Here is a 26,688-nt window from a genome sequence, read left to right as displayed (position 1 = left end):
TACTTATTAACTGAAACAGTTGAGTTACTATATTCACTTGGACCTCCTTCAACCTATCCACAGCATTCTTCAGAGAGACAGAAGTGTGGATGTATAAGCCATCTATAATTTAAGTAATTACAGAAAAACAAAGGACTTCATACTAAACTTAAATAGATTAAGTCTACAGAATCAAGAGAGTACATTAGTACATTAAAGCTTCCCCAAATTTTGGCTCAGGCACTTTTGAGATTAAATCAATTTCTTTCCACCCCAAAAGTTAAATGCATCTGAAAATAGTGGCTAATGCATTGCTGTAATTCTAGGAACACAATAAAATACTCTGTTGAGAGTTTGCTGGCAGAACACAACATCCAGCTTCAACCTAATTTAACTTGGGGCAGGGAGGCAACATCAGGGGGATACAGATTTATTCTTCTAGTTGCACCTTGGACAGCTTTAGATTTACTAACACTAAGAAAGCAGGAAATTTACAAAGCCTTATACACATTACCAGAACTGTTTAATGCTTAACAGAAAGCCCACTAAAAATTGTCATAAGCCATATTCACTATGAAGTTTATTAAATTCTATCATGCTGAGCTGTAAAGCAATACACAAGTATTAATGTTATATAAAAGGTTTAAATGGGATCACTTAACTGTGTGGCTTCATGCCTGTAAACACAGAAATAGCTCAAATTGCTGGAAGAACAGAAGCTAGCTGATCAGAGAATCTAATAAGCATTATGTTGCTGTTTAAAAAAAACATAATCATAACTTTAAATCAGCCAAATCCTTTCTAGATTAAGAGCACAGTGATAATTCTAATGATATAACTAATGGTAAAAGGGATAGCTAAAGTGAAAAACATACCATGGAATCTAAGCACATCACTGTTTTCTCCAAACCACTGGAAATGAAGTCTTACAACCTTTGGTACTGAAAACAATGAGTAGGATTTAACTATGACAGTTTCATTTGTCATTGATGGTGTTTGCCTTTCGATATGGTCAAGTGAGGTATCTTTTACAGACCTATCAGGTTTCAGTTACTTTTAAGAAGCATTTTGAAATTTAGACAAACAACCATTAAAGTAGAAGATGTCCTTGTATTTGCATTGTTACTCGGCAGTTACATCATGTCCACAAGCAAGTTATACAACTATTTACTCTATTCTTAGGCACATCATCTTCTGAATGTCCTGCTGTACCACTGTCAAAGACCTAACAAAACATACTACAGAGAAGGTGTCTTTCATAACAGAATTAGGGATTCTGTATACAAACACTTCATATTCAATGAAGTATAAGATTCTGTGTTTTCACCAAGGCATTTAATAATACTTTGGCAGAACAAAGACAGTAAAACAGCTACCAAAGTTGGTAAAAATTTTTAGCATAGTTCAGTAGCCTGAAATCTCTCCAGGAGAGCAAGTTAAGATAATACACTGGGATGCTAACATCAAGTGTATCAGTGTCCTCCCCACAAAAGTCCAGCTACAAAGCAGCAGAATGCCATGTTCTCCAAAATCTTCCAATACCAGGTCCATTAGCATGTAATGTTCAAGAAGCTTTAAGTTCACTGAATTTTACTTGTGCAGCAATACTCTGAAGTTTCACTCAACAGGATTCTAACAGTGGAATTTAACTAGTCTCAGTCCAAATAAAAATCTAGTTACCACTTCAGCCACTGTTTTACCTGCACTATTACTCCTCATTTACTCCACTTCTGGGCAAAGGTTACAATCTAGACTTGAGCCCTCAAATCAGCATTCACCTCAAAATCAAAACAAGAGATCCTTCCTCTGTTTCTGAGCACACAAGAAACCTTACTCCCCCTCCCCTAAGGGATGAACACTGAGCATCTTCTGAAAAAGAACTGAAACACATTCCAGCGCACCCTGCTCACCACAAGGGAGCAAACAAGGTAACCTACCCCTTCTAGATTCAGCTTCTATTGTTTTCTGTGAAATTGAAGTATGTCAGAATAACACCTCTGAATTATCAGATTATAGAGCATTGAATTTGTATCAGCCAGCTCAAGGCTTCCTAGCAATCAGGGAAAAACTAAGTTTTATGATCCCAGAACATCAGTCTGACAGTGATGGAACAGGGTCTGGAAAGGAGGGGTCAGCAGCATTCCAGGAAGATGCTCATTTCTCTCAGTATCTCCCCTTCAGGCACACATTTCTTCCAGTGAACGGTTAAGAGCTGGCACAGAATCTCATGATTTTGGTTTTGTCTCTACCCAATTACCCCCCAAGCCCTTTTTAGGGCAGCTCTGGCTGTCCTACCACTGCTCCCACCCTTCTCAGACAGGCCTCCCCCCAGAAACCCTACAGCACCTGCCAGCAACAGGGAGTACTGTGCAGATCAGTCTGTATCAGTTCCTCATGCAGCTCTTAATTATGAACCCCACCTCAAACTCTAAACTGAGCTCATTCTTAAAAAGTAGTAAGAAGGTTCACCTTTTGTATTTTAACAGTGTATTTGCACTGTAGTTTGACACGGACACATTCTTACTTGTCTCAGACTCGAGGACAAAGAACATACTGGCTTGACTCTCCACAATTACCTATTTTTTTCCTCCAGAAAAGTACATTTCAATATGAGCGGCTCATCCTTCAACAGGCAAGCTTCCCACTTTCATCCAGGAACTTCTGGATGATCAACTTCTGTTGATTTTTGAGATAATCTTACTTGTCATTAGCCAAGTATTATGAACAAGCTGCATTATCCTCTTCACAGCAGAATAGAGACTAGATTCCCAATTCTCAATTCTTGCAGGTTTAGAAATCCACCAGAGTAGATGCAAAGAATTTTCATTCCTTGGCTTACCACTATTAAAGCTGTATTAAATTCTCAGATGGGGAACCCTGAGCTATTCACAAGCAAGCCCTGGAACAGAGTGCAGAGAGTGCTGGTCAGTGAACCACATAAACAATTACAAGGAACATTTAGAAGAAAAATATTAACAGAAAGTACAAAGTTCCCAAAACAGCTTCTCAAACAAGGGTGCTTCCTCCAAATATTAGTGAGCTGTATTTAAGGCCACCTCCTCAGGTTTGCAGAGGTGTCAGCACACGTACTTCTTTGGAAGGGGGAAGAAAATAAAGGAGTTGAAATACAAGTATAAACAGTGTTTTACTTAAGCCAATTATTTTGATTCTTTAGTTACTGAGGCAAGACAGTGGTGTAATTCCCCAGCCCGCGTGTATTGAGGGTGCAGTGGGCCTGAACACTTTACTGCTGAGATACAGGTCACAGAAGGTAACACCATTTCTTGACTACAGTTACAGACCACCATTGTTCACAGCAGACCTCATAAGGTTGATATCAACTCCAAGACTAGCAGCAAGTCTGTAAGGAAACCAAGTATGCAGGGTCAGACTCAGCACAGGCCACCCACGGAAATATAAGGGAACTGAAGCCAGCAACCCTGTATCCCATTTACCTTCATTCAGATTGTCCTTAGACCAGACAACTGGACTGGAACTTAATCCATTTTCTGTGCATCCCAATAAGAAAATGAAATCCTTGCAGGCTAGCACTAAGTCTTACCTCATCACTGCAAGAAACTTAACGTCAGACCATTACTGGAATATCTAGTTATGAAAAACATTGCAGAATTACACTAGTTCCCTCCTTTAGGGAGCAGAGCAAGGGTAAGGAAGACTGGAACACAATTCAGCAGGTAAGTTCTTCTAAATAGCAAATTAAATTATTTTAACCACTGCTGCTGTTTTGATGCTATGTAATGCACCATACACCAGCCTGAGGTAATTAAGAGCTTCCTGACAGTAAACACCATGACACTGACATATCAGTCTAACATTCTTTCCATAATACAAATTAAGATTCTTGCTATGGATCAAATCTGCAAGCCACTTTACCAGCAAGCAAATCACACAATAGTTATTGAAGGAAGTTGCATAGTGTTATCAGTTATTGGGGGGAGGGAGGGGGTTGATGTCATGTTTCATTTTCACAGTATCCCATTCTTATCTCACAGTGGCTTCAAGCTTTCCCCAGCCACAGCATTCCACAGGCTGAATTCAGTAAATGAGCTTACTCCAAAAGCGAGCCCAACAGGCAAGGCTTACCAACCGTTTAAACAAAACAGACTTGTATTTACCTAAAATTCTACTTCGAAGTCTATTAAAATGAGGATATAGCATTTAACAAGTAGTGACGTTCAAGAAGCATCACAGAATACTTGGCAAACATTTTTAAGGGTATTGGAATAGGAAGAATATGGTCCTTAACATCTATTGCAAGAAAGCCTTTCCACAGAACCAGGAAATACATTTCTCCTACTACTCATTATGCTACATCCTAATTCACTTCTAAGGATTTTTACACTCCATCCTAATTGTTTACCCAGGACAATATTTTGGCCAGTCAGCATCTTGTTTGAAAGCAGTATCAAGATTTGGATTTTCAGAACATCATGCCTGTCTGATAAACAACTGAATTTTAAGAGTTTCCACAATCTACCCGAATTGGATAATTGCATGCAGCTGAACTTAATTTAGAACTAATCTAAATAACAGCCTCTTTCTTCCCACATGACACACCTGAAGATGTATTTAGGCATTATCTGATACAGATTATAACTACTGCCACCTTCAGGTTTAAGTAGTCACATGTTCCTGAAACAATACCCCCTCCCTCCCCTTTTCAGCTACTTTCAGAGAAGCAGTTTCAAGGTTCTGATGTGCCACAGTGAACAGTAACTTTAGTGATACGTGGCAGACTCTAAACACAGCTGCTATACACACACACAAATAATGCATGATTTAGTTATCAATAAGCTTAACACTTAAGTCACACACAAGACTCCAGATTCAAACCCAGAGCTAATCCTTTTTCCACCTGACAATGATTAAGCAATTATAAGACTTCACTTATAATCAGGTCAAAATGATCCTGTGTTTCTTTACAGCTACAAGGAAACAGGCATTACTGATTCACTTCTAGGCTACCAACACACAAATTGGTAGCAAGCTACTCAGTTTACCCTGTAGTAACTTGGCAATCTACAGAAGTTAAAAGACAGTTTCTTCCACAGGTAGCAACCTGCAGGAGAAGCTACGTACAGCTTAGAATTAGGGCCAAAATTAAGGCAGAACAACAACAAAAAAGAACAGTCAATAGAGTCCAAGCTACAAAGATCCAGAAGAAGGAACAGTCTAGAAAAGACTCTGCAGGCTGGGCTGAGCTCCAGGAAGCCAGCCTGCCTGGACTCTGCTCCTCATAGCACATTATCTTGCTCATAGCACACGCTGCACTAAAGGGGTGGCATGATAAGGGAAAGGGTCATGCTCCCCCTTCTCATGGGAGTATGTCATCACATCTTTTTCAAGTTACTACAGCATCAGAAAACCACTCGGTTACTCACAAACATTGAGGCACACGTAGCAGGGTATGTTACGACAAGCAAGTTCTCCAGAAGTCCACTTTGGCAAAGACACATCGTGTACTAGAGAGAACATAGTTCAGTTTACACTGTAGCACTCAGCATCATCAATTGTTCTTCTAGAAGGTTTGGACGAACACACAAACACAGCCTAGCGTCCACTGCTAATCACTATGTGGTACTTCAGCACATTCACAAGAGTAGTCTGTGAAGCATCATTTCTGCTAGTGAGGAACCGGTGTGTTTCCTGCACTTTCTGATGTAGAATTGCCCGACTTGAGCTAACAGCAGACATTCCGGATGGCACCCCCCGCGCAAAAGGCGAAGACAACACGCTTCCTATCCCCCTGCACTGCCCTGGAGGGCCTGCGACACCCGCTGCACCGTGCGGTCTGGTAGGAAACCGACAGCACCGACCTCATGTAAACAGCCCACGTAGCTGGGGTTAAATGAAGTTCAGCAGCGCATTAAAGGTTTCTGCCGCTTCACCGCGGTAAGGGAGCGGGACGGAAGGCAGGTGCCGGCGAGACCGCGAGCGCACACAAGCGCCGCCGGTTCCTGCGGCCGGAGGTGCCGCCAGGCCGCCCGGCAGCAACCACGACCTGACCCCCCCGCCCCGCCGCAGCTCCAGGCCGGGCGCAGGCCGCGGCGGAGACACACACACACACACACACACACACACACCCCCCCCGCCCGCCGGCCAGGCCGCGGCCGAGCCGCTGCCGGCGCACGGCACACGAGGGCGCGCGCGCCCTGCCCCCCCCTCCCCGTCACCCAGGGGCGGGAGGGTGGCGGCGGCGCCTCAGAGCGGGTCCCGCCGCGGGAGGCCGCCTTCCCGCCGAGAAGCGGGCCGCCCCCGGCCGAGGCGGGAGCGCTACTTACACCGACAACATCGCCTCCCTTCCTCCCCGGCCGCGGAGTCTCCCCCCGCCCCCCCCAACCGCTCCAGCGCCTCAGCCGAGGCCTACCGGGATCCAGGGCGGGCCCGGCGCGGCGGCGGCGCCGTACGAAGCCAATGGCCGGGCGCCGGCGGGGAGCGAGCGAGGAGCCAGGCGGCCGCCGCGGCGTCGGAGGCTGCGGAGGCGGAGCCTGCGAGGGCTTATAGGGCCGGGCCGGGCCGCGCCCGGGAGGCCGCCGGCGCTCCCCGGGCGGCGCCATGTGACTCCGCGGGCGCCCAGCCGGGACGAGGGAAAGGCGAGCGGCGGGGCAGCGGCAGCGGCAGCCGGGGCCCGCCGGCTCCCCGGCTTTCGTTTTCGAGAGCATTGTCCTTCGCGCATTCTTCTCCTCCTCCTCGGTGTTCGGCACTTTTCAAAAAGCGGCGCCCGATCGCTGGGAGCCCTGGCTGCCGCTCAGCGCGCTGCGGGATGAGCCGCCCCGGTTCTCCGGCGCGGTGGCAGTAGCAGGCGGGGAGCGATGCTGCCTGCCCGCCCGGGACTCCCCGCAGCCCGCCCGGGCTCCTAGAAGCGTCAGCGCCGCCCGAGCAGCCGGCGGGGACGCCAGGCGGGTAGGAGGGCGCTGAATGCATGCGCGACCCGGAGCTACGGCTTGCCATGTGTGCTGGTAGCATCCGGCTTCGGCAGCTCCCCGGTCCCGGTAGCGGGTGATCGGGGCGGAGCGGCAGCACGGCAGACCGGCGGGGAGGCAGCCCCGCGCCGCCGGCGGGATCATGGTGAAGGAGGAGTGCAAAGCGCTGCTGGACGCGCTCAACAAGGTGACCGCCTGCTACCGGCACATGGTGCTGACCATCGGTGGCACCTCGGACTCCCAGAACCTGCGGGAGGAGCTCAAGAAAACCCGGCAGAAAGCCCAGGAGCTAGCGGTGGCCAACAGGAACAAGCTCACCACGGTCCTGAAGGACAAAACCGTGAGCAAGGAAGATAAGGCCGAGTTCGAGAGACTATGGGTGATTTTCTCCACGTGCCTAGAGATCCTGGAGATCGACATGAGGAGAGCTCTCGAGCTGGGCCACGAGTTCCCGCTGAACGTCCCCAAAAAGCACCTGATCCAGACAGGCATGAGTGGGGGAACCTCTGGCGTGGCCGCCAGGGCGATGAGCGTCCAGAACATGAAATACGAGGCTGAGCACAATATAGACGTGGTGGATCTGAAAGACCTCGAGAACGAAATCAACCAGGTAGGAGAGATGATGTACGAGATGGAAATGAAGGTCAGTGTCCCCCAGTGGACAGTAGAGGCCAAGCAAGACCCAGGGGCTGAACTAAAATCCACCATCAGCGTGGGCGCTTCTTCTATTGGCATGATCTCTGTGGAGGAAAATAAATCCTTCTGCGATATCAGCAAGGTTCTAGCTGGGATTATTTTCTCAGCTGTGCTCATTATCGCTATTGTCCTGGCAGTGTGTGTGGTAAAACTCTCTTAGGGTGGTGCAGGCTCTGACAAGAGCGACCCCCCCTCCGGTCTGTCTTTGGAGTGTTTCATGCCTCACCTTTAATTTCAAAACGGGTCACTCGGATGAGCTGAGAATTTAAACCTGGCACTTGAAAAAACAAAGCAAAACTTTTGCCTCTCAATATCCTAAAAGGCACGATTTGTTTCTTCTTGCTTTTTGAAGAGATGCAAATCAGCCTGCACATCTACTGGACTTGTAACGGTTAACTATGAAGTATCAGGGTATTATCACTACTGGCTATAACAGGGATTTGTCTGCTATTAATAGATCACTATTCTCAGAAGCCTGTATTTTTTGTTCTTGAATAGGCTCTGGTGTTTCCTGCTGGTCACTGTTTACAGTATTGGAGAGTTACACAATTTGGAGGCTAACACAGGTGTTTTGTCTGACAAAGTGGATAGAATACTTTTTTTTTTTCATCAAATACACAAAATATTATTTCAGTGAAGGAAAAGGAGAAGTATGAAAACCCCAGTAAAAGAATGTAAACAGCCTCTATTTTAGATAAGGTAATGGTTGGGGAGGGGGGAGGGGGGGAGGAGGATGGAGAAAACAGAACAAGCAATGTTTGATACCAAATACTGTTTGTTGATTTAGACTGGATTGTACAGAACCCAGTTGCATGGGTTAGCAGACCATGCGTGAATGACTAATGGCTTTCCAAATCCAGAGAGAAAAAAGGGAGAGTTGCATATTCAGAAAAATACTAGCAAGCCTCGTGGTTTTCATCCACGTTTACCACGATTTTGTCTTCCCCTGCAGAAAGGCTGATTCTTGCCATTGGTTCAAATTTCTCTTCCTATAGAAGCAAACAGTTTGCACTTCACTGTTAACTATGAAAATAGGAGCAATTAATCTACCCACAGCAGAAGCAGTAATTTTTGAAAATAGATTTTGGCAAACAAAAATGTCAAGTTAAAGCGGACCTTTCTAATAATCCAAAGAGATCCCCTCTCATGTTGACAGGCAGGGATTGATGTCTGTATATGTACAGTCACACTTCTGCAAGCTCCTGAATTCTTTGCAGAAATCCAGGCAAAGCTAAAAATGTGTCTCAGTTTCGTATCTCATTCATGTCTGATTAATTATTTGGGAAACAGGAAGCCTGTAGGATTGGTCCAATTTGATAGACTGCAATTTTGGGAGGTAAGTACAAGAGCAGCATAAAACTTTACAGTGCTTCACCATAAGATTGTCAACGTTTCAGTGTAAAATTGGGGGGACAGACACTAACTTTGCAGAGCAGCTCTGTAATGTTTTGTAGAAGGACCTATGTATTACGGTATTTATTACGTGACTTATGGAACTGTCTTCTGTTACTGTGAACACACACTATCCATTCAAGAATGCCTGGTACATACTTTATAGTGCTGTAAGTGTATGAGGCGCTCCACAGGCAAATATAAAGACCCTGTAATATTGGGGTTTTAATAAGTTATTATTCTTCTGCATTGATTATTATGGACACATTATCAAAAATAATGATCAGACATGTTTTGTGAAGTTACTAGACAACAGTCTTCATGCTTGTTAAATAAAATTATGTTGACAACACTCTAAACAGCTAATATTTTTGAGTTCAAAACTAAACTAAACATACTTTGAAAAACTGCAGGAGTTTATTCTTTAAAACCTAAGAACTGGATTTGGGGAGAAAAAGTGTGTGACAAATTTGAATCTGGTCACTTGTAGGTAAGAAAAAAAATAATGTAGGTGAGGAAGAATAGTAAGTGGAGGCCCGAACTACAGGCTATAGACTACCATTACGTTGAAGGATAACGTGAGTTCTGCACATTGATCCAGTCTAACTCCATTCTCGTGGGAATTCACAGTTCTATACTACAATGACTGCACATTTCTTTCTATTTTATTTCACTCATTCCATAGGATGTGTTTTCTACTTAGTTAACCTAGGTTCATAGAGAACCCTGGCAGCATTCTAACAAAGTCAAGCCTGTATTTGTTGGTGCTACTGTTTCAGTCTGTCTAGACGAGCTGTAATTGCGGTGTGTTGATTTAAATGAGATCTCCTTGAAAGTCATATTGAGTAAACATATTTATGGAAGATACAGCAAAAGCTGCAGGAGAATGTACGTTTTTGGATTGCCACCACTAGTCACTAACGATTTGTGGGTATTTCCACTCTTTGCACTCTCCTTTTACTTAGTTCACAGGAAGGTGGATAAGAAGTTGGACTCTATTCTGTGCTTCTTGAAAACTCCATGTTCCTTTTGAAATCAGATCGTTGAACCACATGTTCTGAAAACCCAAGTAATGCAAGTCTGATTTCTGGTGGATAAGTAAATGGTAACACCTACAACATTCATTATCTTGTATCTTGGTATCCCAAAGTGGGTATGCTGTTTATCCACAGTTAGTTGTGTAGAAGAATTTTTAAGAATAGGTAATCTCATCTTCAAAAGCAAGCCTCAGTGAGTTGGTAACTTGTAAATTTTCAGTCCGTTGCATTTTTTGGAATTTGGATTTTTGGATACAGGACTCAAAGAATTCATACAAGTAGCCTATAATTAGGTAAGTCTTGCTTCATTATGAATAAGCACACAATTAGTATTTAAAGGATTGGACCTTGGAAAAATAACATATTTTTAAATCTTAAGACAAAGCTGGCTGCAGATTTATTCATCGTTAGTTTGTTCCTAAAAATCTGTATCATCTTATATTTAGGCTATCTGAAATTAAAAGATTAAGTAGAATTCTAACAGAGGATTGGCACCATCTAAATGGATAATGTTCCTGCCATTAATCTCCTACACTTGATACAAGTGTACACTCAATGTGGCAGAGTTCAGGCTCAACAGCGCACAAAATCAAAACAAGATGAAACCGCCATTGCCCAAAAGTACTGATGCTTCTTTTAAATTAAGAAATAAAGAGATGTTGTAGATGTGCAGTCGTCTTTTTTTTCCACCAGAATGCAACTGGAAGGAGACTGGAAAGGCTATTTTTGTAAGTGAAAAATGGGAAGTCAGACTTCAAAATACTCTATGTCTAAATAGCATGATGAAAATGCGAATACTGTCATGCTGATCAGTGAACAAGAATGTTACTGTGTTTTCAGTACAAAAGAAGATGGTCATTGCTTAATTTCAATGTTGTTCTACTTCAGTTCTTTTGTCTTTATTCACAGGATACACACATTAAATTTGCTGTATACTAAAATCCTATTCCTGACTTGAATTATACTGGTTTTGCCTGTGCATGGGTGGTATTTTTTACACTTTGAATCATTCAAACTTGTTACTGTCACTATTTATTTAACTTAAAATAAAGTACATTCTTATAACTTACTGGTTGGCTTGCAGCAGTAATTAAAACCAAACAAAAACTGGAATATTAATACAGCTTGTCAGTAAGCTCTTCTAAACAAAAAGTTCCAATTTCAACCACAGGAATAAAAGTAACATGCTAAGCCCTCTCATTACAGTTTTCTTTACAGAAATGCACCCTTCTCAAGGTCCCAAAAGTTGAATATAGCGATATATCTTAATTTATACTGCAAGGGAATCCGCAGTCTGAAAAGTCAAGAAATCTCTGCCTTAGGAAACAGGTATGATAACATTTAGGATAACAAGGATGACGTTGCCTTCAGCACTGCTTGTTCAGCGTTGTTGAATAAAGTATGGAACCATTGGCTTGGGCAATTGAAAACTAGAGAACCTATTAGACTAGACTAACCTATTAGATCCTCACTGTGTTAGGATCCAAACTGCCCCCTTTCAGCCAGCAAAGCTTACATTTACTTTAGCAAAAGATATACATAACCTTAGTAAGGAGTGTGAAATTTGGTCCTGTGGTATTGATAGCAACAATGATCAAAAATTGTATCAAACTATCAGAACTGAGTCTGTTAAATGCAGCAATTTGTAATTTTATTCCAGAACTTCCAGTCTATCACCACAAAAGTGTTCTATGCTGTTTACTAATTAAATGAACACAGAATCATAAGTAAAGCGATTCTCCTTATGTTGCAAACAATGTAACATCAAACTTGAGCATTATGAATATGAAATAAAATTAGTTTCAAAATTCTTCATGTATATATGAAAATATTTTTTACATGAAAGCAGTTTAAAAACTGACCAAATGACTGATTTCATTAGCTTTCAGATTAAAAATTAGACATGTGCTTATTGTTTGTAGTCTGAAAGGATTGGTTATGGGCTTGCTTTTCTTTCTCTTATAAGCTTTGTGGTGTTCACGTACATTTTTCAGAAATGTCTTATATTTAAGTGCTAATGGAACTCCTAGTCAACATATTTACCCTTCACAGATTTTCATTATGTAAAAAGTCATTCAGTAAGACCAGTGAATTACAGATCTCTAAGTGCTTTCTCTCAATACGATTATGTAAGTCTTTTAATGCAGGAAGAGATCTGGACAAAATAGTAGTCTACACGTGAGCAGTATTTGCTATGGTAAGCATACAATAAAAGTGGCATTAGAAAAGAATGTCTCATATAATATCATCTGCATGTGTTGAAGGAAGAACAAGAAAAGGAAGCTGGTGGATGTATGTAGTAAGAATGTCTTCATCCTATGTTAGCAAAGTATGCTTTTTGTTAAATATGATACAACAGCATCACAACGTTGAACTATAGCTTCTCTCTAAGAAGGTAGTATCTTATATCCAGTGGGACAAAGAATATAAAATATCCCTTAGTGGAACTGACTACCCACTCCCTGATTAACTCAATACAGAATAAGAGTAAAAATATTTTGATTTGCTACATGTCGATACCATTTTTTCAAAAGACGACCCTTTTTTCTCTCTGTTTCATACTACAAGGACTTTCTGTTGGAAGCAGGTGGTCCCAGAAGGCTGGATGCTGTCATCCACCCTGACAGCTTGCTGCTACAGTATCGTGATGCAGTTGGAAATGTAGCTTAATCAGCTACCACTGATTAAACCTGTGGAAAGGTGAAAAGGCACATGGCATTTAACCAGCATGAACGCTCTTCTGCATCTTCTCACACAGGCAAGCACAAGCATTTCATGCTGGAAGCAATGTGACTACAAGCCATATAGGCCAATACAAATATAGCATATCTGAAAATCTGTCACCCACAGAGGCTAGTTAGCAAAAGCAATTATGTTTATTGCTCAGTTCCAGTAATTTTGTTAGAATATCTACTGTGGTTTTCCTAAGTGTCAGAAATCGACTTCTTGAGCCTCCACGGGGTCAGGTGGGGTTGTTTTGTTTTGTTTTGTTTGATTGAACTGTATGTTCTCTTTTATTTACACTGCATTGCATGACATTATTTATCACATAACTTACTAATAACATCTCCACCAAATTAAACAAACTAACAAATTCTCTAAAAGCTAGTTCTAATTCAAGTGCCCAGAAATGGAAGTCACAATCATAGTATAAATGTGTGCTCTGTTATTTTGGTCAGTTTTCCACTATGCGTTAATCACTGAAGTCTATGATCAGTCAAGTCTGTCTCTTGCACACAAATGTTCAAAGAACATACACAGTCGAACTCATTGATGTGTCACAGCATTAAGGAATTACATTGCCTAAAACATTACTTCAAAAATCATGGGGTTTTTGTAAGAATAGTAAAAGTCAGGTCATACAGCCAGGTATAATTGTGTTGAGAAAAAAAAAAAATTATTTAAAAATTCAAATGCAATTCCTTTGTATGATCTTGGAAGAATCTATACATAAATAGCGTAAACCTTGGGAGAAAAACAATTGAGAAAGGTGGAAATGAGAAAAGAAGACAAAAGAAAATATTTAACTATTTATACCATATAAAATGACTGAGGAATACCTGACACACCAAACATGATACTCTCTTAGCAACTTAATCTAATATGCTAATTGCATGTGTAACTTTATATATAAATACACATTTGAGTTCTGGGTCCTAGAGGGAGTGGTCTCAATCATTACTTGCATAAGCCATCACTCAGTTTAGTGAGAAATTACATGTGAAGCCTGTTCGTGTAATTAAAAGCTGCAGTATTAGAACCATGATTTCAGTTTGCATAAAACATGTAATCCTTTATGCTTCCGTTGGAAGTAGAACATTTCCAGTTGTTAATACTATCTGTAACCTAGTTTTCTGATCTGCTTTGATTTGTTGCAATAATGTTTTGTATAAAGGTAGCTATATTTTTATTATTATTACTTTCAGTCAATCTACATAATGGTGCTATAATTATAAACCCACATTTCCTAGATTTGACATTTATTCACATTTTGGACCCAATACTTGGAAAACTATACAGTGAATAATCTATTTACCTTTTATATTATTTGTTAAGCCTGCCTATTCATTGATATTATATGAGCTAAACAATCTAAAAGCTTTAGAATGTAATTTTGAAATAAGCCAGTTTAACATGTAGTAGACATGCTCAGTAAAATCTCTTTACTTTTTGATACTTGAGGTTGTAACAATTTGTTTGACAGAGTAGATACTACATCTGCATGGGGACAAAGCTTTTACCAGATGCATATAAATTAAACCAAGAACTGACATAGTGTAATCATCCAACTCACAAGATGATAGCATGTAAGCCAAATTGTGAAGTAATGGTGGACCTTGTTTTTCATCTGAAATTAATTATTACAGTGATGTGATCTGCACTGATCTATATGTGCAAAATAATTTATGCAATGATGTGACAAAAAGGAATTAAGTCGTTCTACTGCCAAGTATTCTAATCACACACAAAAAAAACCCCAGAAAACTAATTTTAGAATAATTTCTATGTATCTAGTGACCTGAATCTTTTTTTCTTTAAACAAACTAATGTTTTCTTTTTCTCATAAGCAGTAACTGGAGAGAAAAATGTTGAATTAGCCTCCACATTGCTGAAATATGATCTCACAAAGAATTATTATCAGTGCAATAATCTTAACAGTGTTTCATGTGATGTAACTTTTGCATCACTTCAGAAGGGTTTATTTTTCAATACAGCACAACCTGTTTTTGAAAACAACCTGAAATACAGAAGTATTTGGGGTCCATTAGGTTAACAATTGTATGTTATGGCATACAAGAAGCAAATTCTTAATTTTTTAGCAAAAATACTTTTTAAAAAATAATTTAAATCTGGAGGGGACCTCTGACTCTCCAGCCCTCTCTCTTAAATCTTACTGAGTGTCACACATATCTCTAGCCAATTCCTGCTATGGGGAGACTTCTCCAAACTAAAGTCTCCTGTATTCCCAGCCTACATACTGGTCCTTGAAGCATAATGCCGGAGCCCATCTGAATGTAGAATGCCCTTGTGCTGGAACTCTTACGCTACAGGAATGGAATAAACTAGTATGCTTGGTTTAGGATTGGCAATCCTGAGCAACAGATTTTCTCAGATTTTCCATTCTTTCTGAATCACTCATAATGCTATACAAAATTTAAGTACAAGTGAGATAAGCTCTGCATTTTAGCAGAGTATATTGAAGAAAAAACTCATCTAAGCTGGACATGAAGAAATTAATCATGCTTTGTAGATAACCTTGCATCTAGTTGGCTTTAAGACATTTTCCATACTCATTTGAGCCATCTCCAGCAAGTTAGCTATAGCTTTGAGAGAGCAGATACGTGCACATTAATAGCGCTTAGCTTTTGCCTTTCTTAGTAGGGAACTGGAAGGGGGTAAAACATCCCTTTGCACCCTTGATCTTTGCTCAGAGTTTCTGAGTGCCAAAACCACTCAGTTTCTGAGTGTTCATCCTTAGAACGTCCTGCCATCTCCAGTCCCAATAACTGGGTCAATTAAAGACACATATGCTCATATGGTCCTAGAATTTTGCATGAGATGGCTTCAGCTTTGTCATGAACATATATTGAACTACTCTTTGTAAGACAATACTGAAAGGAAGTTACAAAATTGCCATCAATAGAGTGAATATGCTGACCCTCGGGTAAGGAATGTCATCCTTCTTGGGGGGAAGAGGTGCCTTACATACCCCAGGACTGTGTGGAAAAATGCCGCAACTGGAGAATTGTGTTTGCCTTAACGTGCACTTGTCTGTCTTTGGTCCCAAAGGACTGCTTCGGGTGCTGAAAACAGGCATGAACAATGCTATAACCACACAACTATTTCTCTACCAACTGTCCTGGTATTCTGTATGTGTTTGAGGTTGCAAACAGCAGTGAATATGCCAGCCACACGTTCTATTTCCACTGCCCATGCAAGAATGCCTATGAAATTAGATCTGCTAAATACCAGTGGATACCAGTGAAACCAGAGGAATTGTTTTCCAGGATATTCCTGCTTTACATACTAGCACTTGTGAGACTTTAAACTGTGCTAGGTAAAAAAAAAAATACAAAAACATTCCATTTAGAAACTTAAGATAACAACATAATCTGCACTATTGTCTATTACCAGATTTTCTTGAAGATGTTCTGAAATAATGTTCCAGGGATATCAGACATTGCATTTTTGCTATAGTAAGACAGTTTTGTATATGTGCTGGTATTACAACTGATTTGAAAATGACGCTGTTCGTTATTGGTACATGAGTACTTTCTACTTAAAATGCCTTTATGCTGAAATGATCTGACATAATGGACCCTAAATCTTCTTGATCAGCCATCAAGCTCAATGGATGTTAAATCTTGAAAAACCTCAGTAGTTTATTAATATTTCACCAGTAAAGCAGCTTTTAGACAAAGCACATTCCTAACAAGATGTATACTTAACACAGTAAAATAGGCAACTATACTAAGAGTTTAAAAGGCAAACAAATGAGGTGAACATCTTGACTTTAGGTTCAAAATGCCTTCTACTAGGAAACAGGCACACTAGAGGACTTCATGCTTTCATTGCCTGAGATGGTAATCACTGATAAGTAATAATGATTAAATTAGTATGAAAAAGGAAGCTAGAGTTAGAAGATGTCCTGGTTTTGCTTGTATATTTGGTCATGAGGAAGGAAAGGAGGGCAGACTTGTATACTGTCTGGCTATACTGCAGCTGGTGTTCTGCCTGTTTTCCTATCATCAGCTGGCTGGCTGACCTGTTCTCTGCTGACTGCAGCCTTGCGTCAGGATGAACTTATGGCCCAGCTGTGTCTGTGTAGATCTTGACTGAATTTTTGGTTTTGTCGATTGACGTGTTCCGGGATCCCACTGGTTTAATTGACTCTGAACATCATTTCAGTTACGGTGAGCCACATCTCACAGGCATTAAGTACATGCACAAATAGAAAACGAAATGGAGAAGTTGTCAGAGGCACGTGCAGGTATGTGGGCATTTGCCAAGCAGAATCTAGCAAGAGAAGGATTATGAATAGGAGGAGGATTCTCCTTGTTACATGCAAAGAACATTCTTACAAAATTTCTCAACCTGTGCCATCAGCTTTCTTCTGCTGAAACTCCTTACAAATTCAAAAAAACAGTCTATGATTGAGGAATCAAAATCAAATGCTAAAGTAACGAAGTAAAACAAAATGTTTCCTAAAGTGAAATGTCTGTTCAAAGGACTTTTTCAAGGTTTTGCTATCTTGCCTGAATGTATCTTTTTTTTTCGGGTAACAAGGTACTTAAAAGCCTCAAAACAGAAGAGCTCTGTAATAAAAATTAATTTAAATTCTACATACTCCTCCCCTTTGAAGTCTACTAGAACAAATTCAAACAACTTGGAGCACGACATGTTTAATTAAAGACCTAAAATGATGTTTGTTATCAATATGCCTTGATGTGGAATTGAGATAAGGAGATTTCTCTGAGGCCAGCTGGCAGGTCAGCAGCAGTATTATGATGACAGATCAGAGTCCTTGGTTCCAGACCCTGTGCCGATTCCTGGGGCTGTAACTACAGCCCCTTCAGCAGTACTTGGTAAGGCTTCGGGGCCCAAGGCAGCTATTCGACATTTACATGTTGTCATGCCGTAAATACACGCGGTGCTATGAAAACTCAGGAACCGCAGACTACTCCAAGCCATAGTTCTTCAGGTAAATTGAAAGCCATCGCCTCGTTTCTCGCAGCCATTGGGCCTGTGCCTGTAAACCCTCTGTATTTCCTTAAGCTTTTGCCCTCTGAGGACACTACTTACCGGCTTAAGGCTGATGGGGACTGAGGCATTACTGTTCGTGACAGGCCTCCACCCCGCCCCGTCTCTGGGCGGGCCAGGCGTTCACTCGGCGGAGGTGCGCGCTGACCACCGCCGCCGCCGCGGCCGGCCGGGCTTTCCCGCCCGCTGCCTACGGTTGCAGTGGCTCCTCCCGGAGCCCAGGCGGCGGTGGTGCCCGGGCGGCCCCGCAGCCCGATCGCGGCCGCGGCCACGGCCGCCTCCTCCTCCCCCTCCCCTCAAGATGAACTCGCGGCTTCGGCACTGGAGGGAAGCGGCCACGCTGCTGCTAGCGGCGGGCGCGCCGGCCCGGCCGCCGCGCTCCCCGCTCGGCCCCTTTGACTATGAGCTGCTGCTGCTGCAGCGGAGCTCCCGCAGCGGCTTCGCGCCCAGCGCCCACGTCTTCCCGGGGGGCCTGGTGGAGGCGGCGGATTTCTCCGCTGACTGGCTGGGGCTGCTGCCCGCCTCGCCTCAGTGCGGGCTGGGCCTCGTGCGGCCGCCGCCTCCGGGCAGCTGCCGGGCCCCGCTCTTCGCCACCGACCGGGTGCAGCTGGGCTCGCCGCTGCCGGGCGAAGTCGCCTTCCGCATCTGCGCCATCAGGGAAACTTTCGAGGAGGCGGGAATCCTGCTGCTGGTGCCGGGGCGCGGGCCGGCGGCGGGCAGCGGGCCGGCCCCCCCGCTGCCAGCGGCGCGCTTGCCCCCCGCCGCGGAGCTGAGCGAGTGGCGGCGCCGGGTGCAGGAGGACCCGGCCTGCTTCTTGCAGCTGTGCCGGCACCTGGGCTGCGTCCCCAACATCTGGGCGCTGCAGGAGTGGAGCAACTGGCTGACGCCTGTCGGCAGGACTGGTCGCGGCGCCCGGCGCTACGACGCGGCTTTCTACCTGTGCTGCCTGGAGCGGCGGCCGCCCCTCACCTCGCAGGACGACCGAGAGGTGACAGCCTTCCTGGTAAGAGCGGCCGCCGGCTGGCGCAGGAGCAAGTGCCCGGGCTTCGCCGCGCTCCTGGGCATGCCATGCCATGCCATGCCATGCCATGCCATGCCATGCCATGCCGCGCCGCCCGGGCGAGCACTCCGATGGCAACAAGCACGAGGGACCCTGCTTCTGCCCCACGCAGCTCTCCCTCCCCTTCACCCCCCCGGCCTCCGAGAAACGGCTGGGCCTGTTCCCGTACAGATTAAACTGTCGAACGCAGGCCTAGTGCTCTAGCCGTCCCGATAACGCTCCCTAAGACGTGAGAAAAGGGAAGGGAGCTTTCGTCTTCGCGGTCATCCTCTCCCTCGTACATCTCTCCTTCCAATCAGTAACTGCCGCTGCCCCCTTTAATCAAACCTGCAGCCGTAACTAACTGCTGGCAGAAGAGGGTGTTTCTGGAATGTCATTTTACATCAAGTTTTATGGCGTAGGACGTGCGTCACATCTGATCGTTTTCACCTTGGATGACAGTTATCTTTCAAAGTAATCACTTTTTATACATTCATTCATGCAGCACCGATGGAGTATGGTCATTGCACCCTTAACATTCAGTATGCTTGGCCAGATCCACGTGGTATGTACAGGGTCTTCCAGGGCTGCAAGAGCTGCTAGTAATTTCTGTCTTTTGTAGAGTTATTTGGAATATTTTAAGTAACATACAAACTTGTTGAAATAGTGTGTTATTAAAACCATTTTGGAGGCTATATTGATTTTTTTTTTTATTTCTTTCTTTTTTTAATTGGAGGGGGTAAAAGAGTAAAAAACTTAATGAAGAAACAGGGTCAGATACATTAGGGTCTAAGTTTTTCTAGAATTCTGAGAAGCTTGAAAGCAAGTTAGAAGTACACGAGAAACCAGATGGTCCTGTAAAAGTTTACCTAACAATTTTGGTATTACTGACATTTCAATATTTATTTTTTGAACAGATCCTGCTACAGAAATTTAAAAATACCCGAGATCTTATCTTCAAAAGAGTTCATGTTTGTTATAATTGTGTTAACAGCATAAATCTACTGCAGATGTTTATGCACACATTTATATTATCAAATTCACCATGCGAGATGAAATCAGGATTACTAATAGTGTAAACATGCAGAACACCACAGTGTTTAAGCACAAATAGCAGGGTGTTCATGCTCTGAAAACAATGTGTACAGGAAGCAGATGTTTAGAGGTACTTTTAATTCTTGAAGCATCAGTAGCAACCTCTGTTAATGGAGTTCATATTAAGGTTTTCTCTTCTTTCCGTAGACTTTTAGTCAGGCCCCTAAACCAGACACAGTTTTAGCTTCCAACCTTGGCATGCCTACATGTAAAATAAAAACTTACTGATTTTTATAAGAAAAAGTAATTTTTATACATTACTTTATGTCCTGGTTTCAGCTGGGACAGAGTTAATTTTCTTCCTAGTAGCTGGTACAGTGTGTTTTGGATTTAGTGTGAGAATAGTGTTGGTAACACACTGATGTTTTAGCTGTTGCTACATAGCACTTAAGGTAAGGATTTTTCAGTTTCCCACGCTTTGCCAGCAAGCAGGCGCACAAGAAGCTGGGAGGGAACATGGCCAGGACAGCTGACCCAGACTAGCCAAAGGGATATTCCATACCGTAGAATGTCATGCTCAGTATATAAACTGGGGGGAGTTGGCCAGGAGGGGCGAATCGCTGCTCAGGCATCAGTCAGCAGGTGGTCAGCAACTGCATTGTGCATCACTTGTCTCTTCTTGGATTTTATTTCTCTTTTTTTTTTTCTTTTGTTATATTCCCTTTCATTACAATTATTGTATTTTATCATTGTTATATTTTATTTTAGTTATTAAACTGTTATCTCAGCCCACAAGTTTTACTTCCTTTCTGCTCCGCCCCCGCCATTCTCCTCCCCGTCCCACTGGGAGGGAGGAGGAGTGAGCGAGCAGCTATGTGGTGTTTAGGTGCTGGCTGGGGTTAAACCATGACACTATTATGTTTTTTCTCAATTTTTAAAAATTTATTTTTGTTCTAATTTTGGTATAGTTTATACATAGTTTTTATTTGTTTAGAAAATTTGGACTGTTTCAAGCTCTTCTTCTGTAAAGACTTCCTTGCTAATGGCTTTTACAGTTACTGATACTTTCAATCTGCTGATGAAACTATTATTTCAAGGCTTGTTTTCATCTTACAGTGGTCATCACCTCCAGAAGCCATTGAACGCTTTAAATCTCAAGAAATATGGTTTCCTCCACCTCAGTTCTATGAACTGTGTAGGCTGTGCAACTTCTCTTCATTCCATGAGTTACACAAGTTCAGCTCTGATCGAGCTCTGGAGGGATGTGAACGTTGGATGCCTGTGATGTTAACTGCTTCAGATGGCGACATTGAGCTATTGCCAGGTAAGAAAACAGATGAAGGTTCTTTTAAATGTATAAAAGCTTGGAAATTGCTACATACTCAAGCCACATGACATAAACCAGTCTATAACTGTAAGGAAAACATTCTTTTAAGTCAAGTTACTGCATGCTTTTTCTACTGTTTGGCTTCCTTCTTTGATCCAGTTGATTGGCTACTGTCAGAGACAAGCTACTGAATCAGACAGCATAGTTATTTTTGTACTTACTCATCATCTCATTGTCTCACATGGTTGCCATAAATATATTTATTTATAAGGAGATTCTAGCATTTCAACTTTTTTTTTTTTTAAATCTGAAGGATGTATTAGAACTCCTCCTATTTAGTCCTTTTCAGTGGGAATTCTCATTTACTTCAGTTATCTGTTTGTAAGGGCAAGTGGATCAAGCACAGCTGCAGTATCAGTTTTCACAATTGTAGTGATAGGGCAGTGACGTAAAAAGATGCACTAATTAATTTTCCTCCTGCCCTTTCTCCTACTTAAGTCTCTCTCATTTCATAATCAGGTACATTCTTGCCTTCTCCTTAAGAAAAGTTGCATCTACTATTTGTTATGTTCTGCTTCTTTATTTGATTTTCATTATGCTTTCTCCTGTCTTTTTTTGGTCACAACTGACCTCTAGAACTACTGTATTGGTGGTATATTAGCACTCTTGCACAAGAGTAACATGCATTTATATGGCAAAACACTGTTTTCTTCAACAAAACCGAACAGTTTCTATTCTTAGTCCTACTGTTGCCTATCTTTATACACTTGGAAAAGTATTTGTCTTGTTCTCCGCCTATTATATAAACTCATCTCTGACCAGGTTGTGATTATAATCACGTATTAGTATTATCAGGAACACGTGAACATTCAAATCAACACCTCAAATGTGCACTACAGCGTCACTGACAGATACTTCAGAAATTTATGGCTGTATCTTTAAATCTGAAGATATTTAGAGGCAATTTGCTTTTGTATTGTAAAATACATTCCCACTGAGTTTCATGTCCTGATAAATATTAAAACTGCTAGTGTCACTCAATCAAAAGGCTGAAAAATAAGGTAGGCAATGTATAACTAAAACTTTTTTCTGCCCCCAGGAGATGAGTTATATCCAGAAGATCCAGATTACACAGGAGAAAAGAAAACAATCATGTCAACGGATAAGAAGGTTGAAGATGTTATGAAAGAGGGTAGTGTATTTCACAGGATAGTAATAAAAAACATCAACAATCTTGCTGTCTATGTTAATATTCAAGCAAAATATAAACATATTAATCCATTGATGATAAACTTGGGTTGTTCAGATTATAATAGCAGATTATAGTATCCGTTTGAATTAAAGCTACAATATTTTTAGTTACATACATATTCACTGTGGTTTTGGTCCTTTCTAACTATTGCCAAATAGTCAGGAAAATATTCCTTTGTCCTGCCAAAGCATTTTCTGTGTGCGTGTTTTTCCAGATTCTGTGTACCTAATTCTTTGAGTCTTTGCAACAGCACAGTTGTGCCAGTTACAATGTTTAGAGGCTACTGAAAATTTAACATAACCATCAACTTAATTATTGATTAATTTAAATGCAATTTGATGGTAATTATACTGAGCCATTACCACCTTATTCTACTTACATACTAATTGCAGAATATGCTGCAACACTGGTCTGTTGGGTCAGACAGGTCCTTTTCTCACTGAAAATTTAAGTATACATAATGTTCAGAACAAGTATGTTTTGAGTTGATCAATTCTTTTACCATGCTTCCCAAAGTTACCCATTAGACAACTGTAATGTGTGTCTAGGAATGAATGAAATCTCCCATTCCATATCTGCTGACATCTCCCAGTCTATTCTCTCTTCCATTTTTGGGAAAACCAGTGTATGTGTATATATGTATTTATTAGCTAAAATTAACTTAAATTATTATAAAATTAATGTTTATATTCAATATACCTAAATTCTTTCTACAAATGGTAATCTATTCAAAACTTTACAATTTTCAAATGTAGAGATAATTTAGACAAACTAAGTAATCTCTCAGATTGAGTGCATTCTCCACTTTTTATTCATGATAATTTTTATCTTCAAGTTGTTAGCAATTTAAAAAATAGGAAAATAAATTGTTTGGCTCCAAAAAGATACCAACAACTTCAGGGAATAATGTACTACCTGGGAAATACCCACTTCCATATTTCAACATCCCACATTCTGCTTCTCAACTACTTTACTAAATATATCTGAGATTTAAGAACTTCAGAGGAAGGATTGCTACTTGCTTTTTTTGTTTTGGATTTTTGGTTGGGTTTGTCTTTTTTGTGCAAAAAGTGGAGTAAATGGTTCAGTGATGTAAATTCTTCTTTATCTGGAAGAAGAATGAATGATGACATGAGACTAGCCAGTAAAGTTGTTCAGAAAGCTTTGTTTCAGCTTTTGTTCTGTATTTAAATTAAAATCTTCTGCAGTATTTTCATTAAATTGAAATTAAATTAATTCAATTAAATTGAATTGGTTTGTAGCTTTCATTTGGATTGGAAAAAAGTGTGTCTTGTCTCTGAACATGCTCAGACTATACTTGGTTTTGCAGACCTTGTTGAAATTTGTATACCTCTGCTAAACATGGATCATGTGAAGCAGTATATTATGTATACTGTATATTATGCAGTATAGTATCGCCTTCAGAATATTCTAACTCTTCTGAACATGAAGACAACATGAAAATTAAAATGGAGAGTAGAGGAAGCAAAGGAAGTACCTGTATTGCTGTCTTACATGATTTTTAGCTTTTTGACATTAACACTGACCACTGTAGTACTAGGAAGACAAGAGGGAAAGGCATGCCTATGATCATATTTGTGGTGTCTATAGTAACAAATATCTTGGCTTCAAAATGATTCAGTTATTTATTCATAATGGGCAAAATAAGTCATCTGAGTAATTGCTAGGCTGTTTTACAAGTTACAATGAGAAGATACACAAATCTAACAAGATACAGCATTGATAAAGCTCTTGTGATGGTTGGGCTCTCTTTCACCTTCTGTGTAGAACCAAGATTCCTTATTTTGAGCTGGTAGACAATAATGCAGCAAGTTAAGGTTATTCTGTCAGCCCAGGAAAGGGGGACAGAGAAACACTTGCAAAACTAGTTGTGTGGCAACAATAGTAAACTACTCTATTCTGTTCCTGCAGACAGACGCTTAAAAAAATACCCTGTGATAATTGGCAATAGAATCAGAACCGTTTGGGTTGGAAGGGACCTTTTAAAGATCACCTAACCTAACACCTCTGGCATGGGCAGGGACATCTTTCACTAGATCACATTGCTCAAAGCCTCATCCAGCCTGACCTTGAACACTTCCAGTGATAGGACATCCACAACTTCTCTGGGCAACCTGTTCCAGTGTCTCACCACCCTCACTGTAAAAAATTTCTTCCATATACCCAATCTAAATCTACTCTTTTTCAGTTTAAAACCATACTCCTTGTGCAGCCACTACAGGTCCTGGTAAAAAGTCTCTATCTTTCTTAGAAGCCCCCTTTAAGTATTGAAGGGCAACATAAGGTCTCCCCAAAACCTTTTCTTCAGGCCAAACATCCCCAACTCTCTCAGCCTCTCTTCACAGTAGAGGTGCTCCAGCCCTCTGTCCATTTTCATGGCCCTCCTCTGGACCCACTCAATCAGGTCCATGTCTTTGTTGTACTGGGGACTTGAGAGCTGGACACAGTACTCCAGGTGGGGTCTCACAAGAGCAGAGAAGAGGGGGAAAATCACCTCCCATGTATGCAGCCCAGGATACGATAGGCTTCCTGGGCTGCAAGTGGACATTGCCAGCTCATGTACAATTTTTCATCCACCACTACACCCAAGTCTTTCTCTGCAGGGTTGCTCTCAATCCCTTCATTCCCCAGTCTGCACTGATACTGGTGATTACCCCAGGCCAGGCACAGGAGCTTGCACTTGACCTTGTTTAACTTCACAAGTTTCACATGGGCCCATTTCTCACACCCATCAACGTCCTTCCAGACAGCACCCCTTCCCTCTAGCATACCAACTGTACTACTCAGCTCGGTGTCATCTGCAAACTTGCTGAGGGTACATTCAATCCTACTATCTATGTCATTATTGAAGATACTAAACAGTATTGATCCCAGTACATGCCCTTGAGGGCCACCACTCATTACTAGTTTCCCTTTCGACATTGAGCCATTAACTGTAAGTCTCTGGATGTGGCCATCCAGCTAATTCCTTACACATCTAATAGCCCATCCATCAAAATCCATCTCTCTCCAGTTTAGAGGCAAGAATGTTGTGAGGGACCTTGCCAAAGGCCTTAGAGAACTCCAGGTTGCTCTTCCTTTGTCCACTGATGTAGTCACTCCATTGCAGAAGGCCACTAGGATTAGTCAGGCACTATTTACCCTTGGTGAAGGTACATGGGCTGTCTCCAATCTCCTCCCTGCCTTCCCTATGCTTCAACATAGCTTCCAGGAGAATCTGTTACATGCTCTTACCAGGCACAGAGGTGAGGCTGACTGGTCTGTAGTTACCAGGGTCCTCCTTTTTAAAAATGGGTGTGATATTCCCTTTTCTCCAGTCACTGGGGACTTTGCCTGATTGCCACAACTTTTCAAATATGATGGAGAGTGGCTTAGCAACTGCACCTGCCAGTTCCCTCAGGGCCCTGGGATGCATCTTGTCAGGTCCCATAGACTTCCTACGTTCAGGTTCCTCTGATGGTCTTGAACTTGGTCTTCTCCTACAACAGGAGAGACTTATTCCCCCACTCCCTACCTTGAGGTTCAGGGACTTGAGAGATGTGGGAAAAGCAACCGCCAGTGAAAACCGAGGCAAAAAACCTGTTGAGTACCTCAGCCTTCTCCATGTGGGTTGTCACTAGATCTCCCAACTTATTTATCAGGGGGTGGGGGTGTATACATTTTCTCAAGTCCTTCTTTTCCAATCAACATACCTGTAGGAGTCTTCATCCTTCTTCACATCCCTTGCCAAATTCAGCTCCAGCTGTGCCTTAGCTCTCCTGATCCCATTCCTATATACCCAGGCAGCATCCCTACATTCTTCCCTATGGATATATATTCCTGCTTCCAGTGCCTATGCATTTCTTTCTCACACTTCAGGTTGACCAGAAGGGCCTTACTCAGCTATGCTGGTCTCCTGCCCTCCTTACCTGATTTCTTACTCAGGGGAATCAAGAGCTTTTGTACTTTAAGAAAAACATCCTTAAAGAGCTGCTAGCTCTCTTCTGGTCCTTTATCACTGAGGGCAGTTTCCCAGGGGCTCTCTCCTTAAAAGAACTGGAAGTTCACTCTCCTAAAATTCAGGGTCTTCACTTTACTATTCATCTGGCCCATATTCCTCGAGATCATAAATCCAAATATACAAAACAATATATATATATATAAATACAAAAAATAGAGAAATTATGTAATCTGCAACTGCTTTGATTTTGCAATATAGTCTTTTA

General features: G+C 42.0%; 3 protein-coding genes across 17 annotated transcripts in view; 2 read left to right on the top strand and 1 right to left on the bottom strand.

Moving 5' to 3' along the window:
• ANKRD27 (ankyrin repeat domain 27) overlaps positions 1-6,662 on the bottom strand; it is a 50,504-nt gene extending 43,842 nt beyond the window's left edge. For 8 of the 14 annotated variants that reach the window (XR_008236679.1, XR_008236680.1, XR_008236678.1 and 5 more), the window contains exon 1: positions 6,368-6,662. Coding sequence is in view for 5 of the 14 variants with exons in the window: in XM_052797218.1 (XP_052653178.1) it covers positions 6,368-6,662 (295 nt within the window). In the remaining 9 variants the exon portion in view is untranslated. The other 6 variants (XM_052797223.1, XM_052797224.1, XM_052797225.1 and 3 more) reach the window with 6 other exon arrangements.
• A 173-nt stretch (positions 6,663-6,835) lies between these two features.
• RGS9BP (regulator of G protein signaling 9 binding protein) lies at positions 6,836-11,117 on the top strand. Its single transcript, XM_052797233.1, has one exon. It carries the CDS (start codon positions 7,066-7,068, stop codon positions 7,777-7,779), a length of 714 nt encoding a protein of 237 aa, XP_052653193.1. The 5' UTR covers positions 6,836-7,065; the 3' UTR covers positions 7,780-11,117.
• A 6,822-nt stretch (positions 11,118-17,939) lies between these two features.
• On the top strand, positions 17,940-23,708 carry NUDT19 (nudix hydrolase 19). 2 transcript variants are annotated; one of them, XM_052797232.1, is made up of 3 exons: positions 17,940-18,812; positions 21,000-21,297; positions 22,310-22,412. In XM_052797232.1, exons 1-2 carry the CDS (start codon positions 18,111-18,113, stop codon positions 21,276-21,278), a joined length of 981 nt encoding a protein of 326 aa, XP_052653192.1. In that variant the 5' UTR covers positions 17,940-18,110; the 3' UTR covers positions 21,279-21,297; positions 22,310-22,412. The 2 variants fall into 2 exon arrangements, with proteins under 2 accessions (XP_052653192.1, XP_052653190.1); XM_052797230.1 differs by having other exon boundaries at positions 17,950-18,812; positions 21,000-21,207; positions 22,310-23,708.
• Positions 23,709-26,688: the final 2,980 nt, after the last annotated feature.

This window comes from Harpia harpyja, chromosome 9, assembly GCF_026419915.1.
Source record: "Harpia harpyja isolate bHarHar1 chromosome 9, bHarHar1 primary haplotype, whole genome shotgun sequence".
Taxonomy (NCBI): Eukaryota; Metazoa; Chordata; class Aves; order Accipitriformes; family Accipitridae; genus Harpia; species Harpia harpyja.
Note: the sequence above shows the minus strand (reverse complement) of the source record. Positions and strands in the feature narration are given on the sequence as shown.